At 40.7% G+C, this 11148-nt stretch overlaps 1 protein-coding gene across 4 annotated transcripts in view; it reads left to right on the top strand.

The window, feature by feature from the left end:
• The window catches only part of LOC138181705 (uncharacterized), a 33976-nt gene extending 23716 nt beyond the window's left edge, over positions 1-10260 (top strand). For all 4 annotated transcript variants that reach the window (XM_069116784.1, XM_069116785.1, XM_069116786.1 and 1 more), the window contains exons 5-8: positions 3970-4178; positions 6471-6562; positions 7028-7220; positions 7834-10260. In XM_069116784.1, the coding sequence (XP_068972885.1) occupies positions 3970-4178; positions 6471-6562; positions 7028-7220; positions 7834-8114 (775 nt within the window). In that variant the 3' untranslated portion in view covers positions 8115-10260. The remainder of the gene's footprint in view (positions 1-3969; positions 4179-6470; positions 6563-7027; positions 7221-7833) is intronic.
• The last annotated feature ends 888 nt before the right edge of the window (positions 10261-11148 follow it).

The raw sequence follows: 11148 nt of genomic DNA on the forward strand, positions 1-11148 counted from the left end.
GGGAGGTCGGTTCTCTGGCTTACGCGAAAGGTTTCCATCGTCCAGCCTCTCGTTCCTCGTCAACCTTTTACGCACAGCCAACTCTGAATTTATGTTCGTCCGTGGTAATGTGCCGTTGGCGAGGATTAACGAATTCTACGAGGAAATTCGATCGTTCGACGATTACCGTTCAAGAAAATAGACTCGATGAAAGATTGGCTTGAAAGAAATCGCGTTTCGTAGATTTAGAACGAAGTTGGATGGAACGCAGTGCGAACGATTCTCTATGTGAGTATAATTTAGAAATCCGAAACCACTCGCTTTTTACGCTTTTTTACCATATTCGATAAATGCAACTTTGTTTCTAACTTCTTGCTGTTCCATTTGCGTGCAATCTCATCGAAATACTCCAATGCGACAACATCGTTTCTTATTCAACGTGACCAGCAAAGATCGATGTTCGAGCTATTCGGATTCTGCTGTCAACCTCGACTCGCTTTTTTCGACGATTCGTCTGAAAATTTTCTCTACAAAATTATCGCCATTTTATCAACGTTGATGTGGACGTTTAATCTCTCTCTCTCTCTCTCTCTCTCTCTCTCTCTGTGAGTCCTTTTAATTCATGAAAATTTACGTGTTTTCCTGACGATAGAAGGAGAAAAAGAGGAACCTTGACGATCGTGTAATTTCATGTCAGAGATGTCGCAGAAAAAAGTTTGGTCGTTGGGAAGATGATCGTCGAGCAAGAAACGACTACCATTGTGTCTAGACGATAAGAAATTCTTCCGGTGAAGATTGCCTCTCGTTTTCGTCGTGATCGTCTGTTATTACGCCAATTATTACATCGTATCCAAGGAGATGAGCCCAGTCGATGCGTTCCATCGTCTCTTCAAATAGACGGTGTAAATATTTGCACCGGTTTTTCGTTTTCTTACCGGAGAGATCTCTCCCTTTCTCGTCCCTCCGTTTATATATAACTCTGCACGTTACAGCCTCATCTTCGTGTTTCGTGTAAGTGTACTTACACACGTGCCAAACCGGAGGAATGCACGAAGCATTGTTCTTGGCCGGGACACGACGCGTGTCTCGATCGAGAGGAACCACGAGACCGAGTCTTGAAAATCGTGTAAAAGGAACAGTTGAATAATCGTCGGTCGAGATTTTCGACTTGTCACAGCGTTTCTCTGAATAAATGGGTATAAATTCTCGGAATAAATGGACCAAGTTATTAACGTAAATTATTAACGAATAAACACAGTGTTTTCGCGGAAAAATAACAAATATCACTGCTAGAGAAAAACATAAACTCAACAAGCAAATTAAGAGCCGATGAGAATTATGATTCGTGATAGCGACGTTCGTCGCATTCTGCTACTTTGCCGGACTCATTAGCATTCTAAATATTATCACGATGACCGTACAAAGTGGTCCGCTTTTCTACTCGTGTAATCCGCCGCGCAGCGCAATTAAAATCAGTCGCGCGAAACGCGCTACATATATCGGCTGCTTTTCAGTTATTCGGGCATTTTTGACCATGTCCACGCTGTTTCTCCATTGGCACAATTTTTTTTTTATTTATTCTGCTCAATCGTGCATGTCGTGATCGATTCGCAATTTTTATTCGCCGATAAATAAAATGCCCGGCAATTTTCTACTAATTTCCTGTAGATCGAACAACTCGTTCAACCTTGAAATTCCGATTTAAAACTCGAATTCCTCGACAGGGTTAGCCGACGCGGTTACAAGGCAACGAAGATCGTAAAACTTTAACTCGCTGAATCGAACTGAGGGGCTGAAAGCAGAGAGTTCCGTTTTATTAGGTTGAAATTCGTGTTCCATTGTATCGAGACAAGCGCGCTGCTTACGTCGAGCCATTGCTGCGTTAATCCCAGATCGGCAACTGCTCCTTTCCACGCGCTCGCTTTGTGTCCAACATTATGCACGTAAATATGATTATGTAGCTCCCCGTCATACGATCGATAAGGGCTCGCGGTGAAACGTGACAGTCGATTGGAGGAAGTCACCTTGCCACAGTAGCGAATTGAAGGAATGGAGAAGCGAATACCTTTGTTCGAGTGTACATCGACGTAAATGGTTTTATTCTCAAAATATCACGAATTTATAGCTATGTCTCTCGACGACAAATACGTCCTTTCCGATGCGCTCTTTTCAAGCATACTAGATGTACGTGTAATATGGATGCCTTTAAATTGAAAGAAAATTTAATAACAACTCAAAGAGGGTTGATATTTGATCCACATGTGCACGAGCAGCGTGCACTAAGCCGCCACGCGATATGTGAATTGTTTGAACAATTTTCTTCGTCGTATTTCGTTCCCATCTGCTGTATATGTATACGAAGTAATACAAACATACGATAAATCGAAAGTTTCGGTATTAAGAAAATTTCAGCTTTGTCCAGCGAGATGATTGAAACTTGTCGGTTCTTTTCGTTTCGTTGAATGGCTCACGTGTAATCGACCAGAGGCTTCGAAAACTTATCTGGATTTACGTAATGTTTCGTGTAATGTTCCGCTGATTCTGTAGCATCGGCGGAAATTCAATCGCCGTTGGAATTGATTTCACCACGATCTCTCCCCTACCGTTCAACTCAACTCCGTAGAACCCTCGATGGCCGAAACATTCGATTCGAGAGCTTTTTGGTCCATTAACCGACGATTTTTCATCGACGCCGACGATGCAAACGAAGAAACGTTCCGTCGTCGGTCGACGAGATTCGATATGATGGATGCAATTTAACGACATGCATTCTCCTGGATGCACGTCGAGACGTATTTTCCCTTTCGTTTGCTCAGAAAACGTCGAGGATGGAGAAGGGATAGAGTACCGATGCGAGTTTATTAAAATTTTTCGTGGAAGGTATTGGTGTCTTGTCGAGTTTGTGACTGGAACAGTGGAGCTGAAAACAACCGACACAGTCGCGAAATTCCACGATTTTTATTTTTGTGGCTGCATTGCCGTTTCAGATGACCCGATTCCTCGAATAAGTCGAAAGTAATTCTCGCGGAAGAAAAGTCGGAAAATTTATAACATTTCGTGTACATATGGAAGATTCTGAGAAATACGAAACGTGTTATTTATAATAATTCATATTTATCTGAATTTCCGTGGTAGATTGAATCACGCCAACATGCAATCTCGTATTTCACACTTGATCGGTTATAATTTGCATCACCTAAATATCAAAAGGCTTTGTTACGTTCTTCGAAATAGTTTCTATATCTTTGAATTACATCCCAGTTCCAAACAATCAAGATCACCGATTGTTTCAACTCAGATTTCTTTTATGCAGACTTCGTCCCTAATTAAGGACCGGTAACATTCGCGGCATGAGAACGTCGACGATCGTTGTGAGCGAAGCAATCTGCAAAATTGAAACAAAACGCGCCACTGCGACAATGGTTACATTTTCTCGATATTCTCGGCAACTCCCAACAATCCTCACGTGTTTCTCCTGCGTGTCGTGTTTCTCCTTCTCTTGAAACGGGCATGATTTTGCATTTGGAGAGATAATAGGATTATTCTGTAAACAACGATCGTAACTGAAAGTTATTTAGATGCAACATACTAAATGTGCATGTTTGACGAAGAACCGTGTAATCCATTGTTCGAGCGAAGCTCGCTAATAGGATTCGGTCTCCTCTCGCAGCGGGTTCTATATACTTACGATAAATTAATTCGATGGACTTTATTGAGTCGAGATCGATGATTGGTTGAACTATAGATGATAATTATAGATCTGGGCTGGAAGGGCTCGTAGCTGCGAAAACCATAGACGCCAGCCTGACTGTCCTGTGGAAATCATGATTTTTATAACATTTTACAATTCATCCCTACAACATTCTATCTTTCTTAACAGAGATCGAATTGAGATACTTTCTTACGATTAAGTCGAAGCTTCTGTGCTATTCGATCCTACACGACAACGCAATAGTCGCTGTACGGTAAAATTTTATACATTTTGTTCAGAAATAGCAATGTCTCGGGTGAAAGATCGCCGTTCGAAGGTTCCTGCTGCAGCGGACAAGGCGTGGGAGCGGATAGCACGGAAAGCGAAGAAATGGAGGAGATCTCGAAATATCGAGTGGTCCTGCTCGGTGATTCCGGAGTTGGAAAAACTGCGTTGGTTTCGCAGTTCATGACCAGCGAGTACATAAACACGTACGATGCTAGCCTGGGTAAGTCAAATCCTTTATTCTCTGTCGATCGATATAAAAAATTTAGTAGCTATTGTTTGTTATTTTCTGTCTGTTCTTTTACGCCTTTTTCTGTATTTGTAGTCACTGTCGATAACTAAATTTCACCTATACATCGCGTGTAACGTCGAAGTTAATAATAGAGCGAAGCGAAAAGAGGATTACTTCGCCGTGTTCTCTCCGAGTCCTATTTTCCTTTCGTCCTCTATGTTTTTTGTTCTCTTTTTTCTAATAAAGAAAACCACATTTTGAGCGTTGTTTAAAGCACGATAACGAGATTCTGCTGAAACGAGTCACGAGCTGTGGCTATTCTTTTCTTCCCGTTGCTACAGCATAACCCAGCGGTTCGATAATTTCGCTATCGCACTTTTTTCATTTTATTTTGCGATGTCTCTTTGTGTTTGTATGCATCGTATCACCATTGTGCCCGATAACCCCGGAACTGTGACAAGCTGGTTAGAGCTTGGCGTTCGTTTGGCGTTCCAGTAGAAGAGTTTAATACCGAAACGCAAGGAAACACATCTGAGATAGAAGAACTGAACAAAGTTTGCCGCAATTCTTTTGATTTTCCCGATACAACGAAGGCTTCCAACGATACGTCTCCTCGTATTTGGTTATTAAATATTCCATAGTTTTTATGGTTCGAGATCTATTTTTCCACCGAGGATAAGGAAAGAAAGGTATTCGAGCAGGCAAAAGGTTGGTTCTTCGAAACATATCTTGTTCAAATTTACGCTCTACCGATGTACCGAAGGGATGTTTTTGCGTACGAATAAATATTTTAGCCAATAATCGAACTTTTCTCTTATTCCTTTCTAACGAATGCAGGTACTGTATTCCACTGGTAGCAAGCTAGTTGAGAAATAGCGAAAGAAATTCTGGCTCGCTGGAACTTGGTTAAACGAGTTGGCGGTTATACGGGGAGGAACGTTAATTATAAATGCACGCATGAGATCACGGCAGTGGTTGTGGATATAACGAGTATTCCGTTTCTTGCCAACTTTTTCGTATGTCTAATTATCCGACCATTTTTAATGAAGAATTTTGGAATTAAATTTCACCGTTCCTCCTTGTCAATTATTTTACAAATTTTAATCTTCGCGTTTAACACGTTCACTATTTTCATATCCGTGAGTTGCTCCGAGTCTTTTTTTCTTTTTTATTAAATACTATAGTAAAGTTGTTTGCGTGGGAAAAATACGAGCGAAGGAAGACTTTCTTCGGAGACAATCTAATGATGATTAATAACGGAGTTCGTTAGGCGCTCTACGTCATCGTGTTTATCGCCAGACAAATGGTCAAACCGTTTATCAAAGAATTTTCACGATTTTTTAATCGACATATTCGCCATTAAATCAGGTGATCTTCCTTCGTAGAAAATAGACCGTCGATTCGATTTGTACGTTTCGACGTAACGATATTCGAATGTCGGTCCTCGTCCATTTGGTAATTCAGAGAAAAATCTCGTTGACGATTTTCCAAATGGCCTGACCTCGGTTTCCGTTCCACGCGAACACGATCCTCGCCGCGTGCGATAATGGCGGTTTCGTGTAACTCTAGCAATGCGGATCGTTAATGTGGCCTTTCGCCATGGTTGTATAGTATTGTACACCTACCTGTCGAAGCAGCCTTCGGCCTATTACAGGACAATTGTTGTTCACTACGCTCTACACATGATCATACGATACTCCCACCTAATTTTCCTTCCGTTACATCCTTCGCGTGTTTCTGTTTTGAATAATCAGTCATTTAACGTCTCCAAGATGATGCTTTCTAATTTATACTCGCGCCAACAGAACGACATTCTTTCTTGATTCGAGGAAAGATATCGTAAGTTCGTTGTTTCCGAGATACTATTCGCTAGTTAAATAAATTAGGTTGAGAGGAATATATTAGAACGGTGTCTGAAATGTAGAACTTAGATTCTAAACGTGCTTAAACGTGTTAAATCACATAATGTTGGTATATTACGAACACTCAGAGACTAGGAACGTTAAGATTTTTATCATAAACATATGTATAACACGGTTTGGCCATTTTCGCTTCTCCTTTTATTCGTTTCGCATTTGGAACCGTGCAGAGATCCAGTTGTTTTTGTCGCTGCTAGAAACTGGTCTTTCGATAAAAAAGACTGTCAAAAGACTGTTGTTTTCTGTTTCACCGACCAGTTTTATTGGGTTCAGGCTTCGCGAACAAAATTTAATTTATCGCCAATTCTTTCAATCGTCCTATTTCATATTGATGTGTTATGAAGAAAGTTATGATGTTCGACAGATGACGAGTTCGGGGAAAAGACAGTGTCAATTTTGCTGGATGGCGAGGAGTCGGAAATGGTATTTATCGATCATCCGCACGTGGAGATGAGCGTAAGTACCATTCTCGTTTCAAAGACTTTACACCTACGCCCGAGTACGCGAGTTTGCCTAAATTCTATAAACATGAAACCCAATTAACCGTGAAACGTTGTTGCATAAAAGTAAAAACTTGGATGGATAGACATGGTGGATAAACGTCAAGTTAGTAGCTAAGTAACGGGACCTGGCTCGAGAAAGGCGAATCAAAGAAGAAAATTAACTCCAAATAAACAACGATATTTTAATTAATTCCGAAGATTAATTACTCGGATAAGCTGACTTACCGATATTTTCTTTTAATATTTGCGGCAGAACTACGGTTGGCGTTTCTCGAACGCAAAAAGAAAAACAAATTTAAATCTTTACGTCTTGATTTAGGATCGAACAACGAATAAAAGATATTTTAAACGAGTTTATCAAGACGAACGAACGTCCTGAGTAGTATCTAATGCAATTACTTTTACGAATCTCGTGTAGGTAGAGAATTCTTTGTCCACCTACGAGCCGCATGCGTGCATCGTGGTTTACTCCACCGTGTCCCGTACGAGCTTCCAGGTTGCGGAGGAGACCCTAAACTACTTATGGAGGGAGCACTACACGCAGGAACGATCAGTGATTGTAGTCGGTAACAAGTCCGATCTTGCGAGAAGTCGGACGATCACGGCAAACGGTGAGTTTTAGCTTTCAGACAAAATGCATTTTCAATAGCAAAATCGTTGAGAGAGATCTCGAATGTCTAGCTCGAATAACTGAAAGTACTGTAGGTAACTGAAATAATTGAAAAGTACGTATCTATTGATCAAATTAAGGAGCACGGGGCTGGCAGATACCATTTTTATATCAAATTCGCAGAAAAAGGCCTGTTAATTATTCGCGTAGATTTATTACCAGAACGTTCATTCCCTGAATCATTCCATGGTATATTTTCATCCTATTATTTTCAAACACGTGAATCGTCCCACACGTGGATAGCCATACATACATATATGTACTTCAAACAATGCAACGATCAGTCGGACACAGATGCATCGATTCTTTCTGCCTTTGGTCGTAAAACGAAAGATTTCGTAGAAATCTGCCAGAGTTTTAAGGTGCATTCAAGTAACTCAAACGCGGTACTCGATTCGGAAGCATTTGTGCAAAGATCCCGAGCTGCGAATTTGATAAAGCTTCTCGAAAAGGAAGCGAGCGAATGAGAGAGAGAGAGAGAATGTGAGAGAAAAAGAGAGAGGGAGAGAGAGAGTGAGTGTTCTGGTGATCGAATAGTTGGTGTTCTTTCAAAGAGGGTAAGCAGCTAGCAACGTCGAGGGAGTGTAAGTTCATCGAGACATCCAGCGGTATCCAGCACAATGTAGACGAGCTTCTGGTAGGCGTGCTCAAGCAGATTCGACTTCGTGAGAGCCGTGACAAGAAGCTGAAACGCCAGAGTAGCAAGAGGAAGATTCTGTCCAAGCTTCACGGTAGCAAGACTGCGCTCAGCCTAAATCTCGCCAGGGAGATATTGAACAAGATGTGCTTGAACGACAGCAAGAGTAAGAGCTGCGAGAACCTGCACGTGCTGTAAGAGGATATCGCGATCATTGACCGACGACGTTCGATATTTCGCTCTGTTCCCGATGAATCGTATCAGTGAGAATGTAAAACTTCGTTGTAAACTTCATGAAGCTCAAACGTTTCCGTCGAGTAAAGGTTGCGGTTTGCTGGTATGTAATGTAAATTTCGAGGAAAAAAAAGTGGCGAAATGTTGTTTCAAAGAGCGCGTACGTTAATGGAAAAGTTGTTCCAGCGTGATTGTGGTTTTTGGTTAAGAGGATTCCGTTAAAATCATATAAGCAAATGGATTTTAGCGAGTTTACATTAGCAGGACGAATAAAATGGAGGATGGCGGAATGGTGCAGCGAAACGAGACGTTTCTCGCGTGTATCGATTTTTCGCCGTGTTTTTAGTCTCATAACGAATTCAGGCCTACGCATATCGCGTCCTAGAAAGCCAATAGATGGATAGAAAGCGCAAACAAGGAAACTTTCACCCTTCCTCAATCGTGCCCTCGAATAATATTTGCTCTACCCTTCTCTCGCCCGTCGGTGGTGACCGAAGTGTCGATTACAATTGAACAAACTGGTTGTGGACCAAGCAACGAGTTTTGTACTCGAAACGAGTTTCAAACAGTACGCGAGTCAATTTGACGAGCTGTCAATTTCTCTTAATTTGCGATACGAAACGCTCATTCTCTAATTACATGTTCGGCGTAAGATCTCGAAGTCGAAACCGAAGGATGGAGGATCGTAAAATTTATCATGAGACAAATGACAGCGCGGGTAAATTTGGCGGCTGCATGGTACGCGGTTCTATTATTTATTAGGATCTAATGGATAACACGTGTCCCTCGGCTCTAGTGTTGCAACTGGCTGTGTTCTACACCGGTGCTCGTTTATATATTGGGTGATTCCTTCCAAAACAATCGATACGCTCGCCCCTAAAGTTGGAGGAAAAGTACCGAGCCATAAAAACGACAGTTTTATGGCTGAAGGTGTTAAAAGAACTCCAAGGTTTATTACGCTTTCTCTATGTCATTGAGAAGTATCGATCGCGATTATTCCTATGGTTTCTAGTTATTCCGCCGTACTCTTGTTAATTATTCGATCAAACATTGTCACACGATTTCTATATATAAGTCGAAATTTCCTAGGGAACCATGTCGAACGTTTTACATAAATTACTCTGCATTCGATTGTTTGGTGGTAAAACACTAACGCACTGTTTCTCTCACGTGTGACGCATACACACGCGTACAGAAACGAAGAGAGAGAGAGAGAGTTTTCCGATAATTGCGGCTATGCGATATATCAGCTTCAATTAAACAACTTCCATTAATTGAGATAAAAAAGGCTGATCGTCGTTTACTTTCGGAACGAATTGTGTCAGTGCGAAAGTTAGTCGTCGAATCGGCTCCAATCGTTCCTCGTCCGGTTAGATTTTCAGAGAGGATACGTTTGCCAAGTGAGCAAAGACGTTGTCGACGGCGTGTCATTAATTTATTAAATTAACTGGGCCAACGGAAAGTGTAAACGACGTTGCTTTTCATCGTTGACGGTCATTTCGTTTCTGATAAACGTGGAATTTCACTTTGAGGATCGAGTCAGCCGATCAAAGCTCTCGGTTCGTTTCGTTGGACGCTGGTTTCGTCCAATTCGTGCGACGCTGGACGTCCCAACGCTTCTTATTATACGATATCGTGTAGAAATATAATGTAACGTTAATAGTTTAGCGATTATATATGGAATAAGATATTCCACGAAAACTCTAGATTACTTTGAAGATCTTAATTCGAGAATTCTATTTCTGAATTCATACCATTAATATAATAGGCAACTTTGACTAAAAAGAAAATTTACTAGAAAAATCTTTCTGAATAATTTTTAATTTGTCTTCCAAAGATAGGAAAGGCGCGCATAGGATTTTCGTTTTGTTCGTTTCCCGCGAAACGGAGCTTCGGCCGCGAAAGCTGGTATCGCGTATTTCAGGGAAGTATTTATAGGATTGTCGAAGTGAAAAAAAAAAGAAAATAAAAAAAAAAAAAGAAAAGATTCAATCGAGTAGGGACGGCCTAAAAACGTACAAGACGGATGGAGAACGGTCTCTCCGTCGATATATTTGCATGTAGATTTATCATATTATTAATGTTGTTTTCGAAAAGGCCAGCTGATCACCGGTAACGATCGATCGTTACAGTGATTTCAGGATATTATGAATATCTGTAAATTGAAATAAGCGCTTCACATATCGAGCAGCGACTTCTATATGGTAGAAAACAATCGATTATACGTATTTTAATCGTAAACATTCACGTATCCTGATTATCACAGTCTGACCTCTGTCTTAGATCATTGTCAATTCGTAAGAAGAGTTCGTAAACGGTTATATTTTCTCAAGCATCGTTCGTGAACGACGACAAAATCCGTTACAAATGTTGTTAATCGTCCTATAAAGTCGTGGATAACTCAGAGCTACGGATACCCCGAAAGGCTGGTCTATTTTTATATACACAAGCTCGTCCAATACGTTTTATTACGATCTGTCATCCACACGATCGACGTTTTTCTACTCTGTAAGAATGACTCTACATACACGAAAAACTCGTGCAGGGAGCGAACGTATCACTTTTTTCTTCCGTCTTTTTTCAGAAAATAGGCGTTAAATCCTTCGATGGCGCGGACAAAAGATTTAAGATTCCTATAGTTTACAGGATTTATTGTACATCTCGCGAAGAATCCCTGCACGTTTACACGACAATCATATTTTGTTATTTATCGTGTTGTATTCTATATCTGTGGTAGGATTTAGGCCTTAGATGTTTATGTCGAAATAAAAGCAATATACATAACCAGAGTATATTTTTTAAATCTATCATTTAAGTTATTTAATTATCTTTTACAAAAAAGAAACGAAATAATTTCAGAAAATAATAGTCCCTAAGAAAAGCTCTTTTTCCTAACAAGAGTTGCTTTTTTTTACGATAAAGTCCAAAGAGTTCACATGTATCACGGGAGATCAAATTCCAGCCACAAGTACGTATTTGCATCCTATATTTTACCGGA

The sequence above is a fragment of the Bombus flavifrons genome, chromosome 7, assembly GCF_040668555.2.
Source record: "Bombus flavifrons isolate JBK064 chromosome 7, iyBomFlav1_principal, whole genome shotgun sequence".
NCBI classification, from domain to species: domain Eukaryota; kingdom Metazoa; phylum Arthropoda; class Insecta; order Hymenoptera; family Apidae; genus Bombus; species Bombus flavifrons.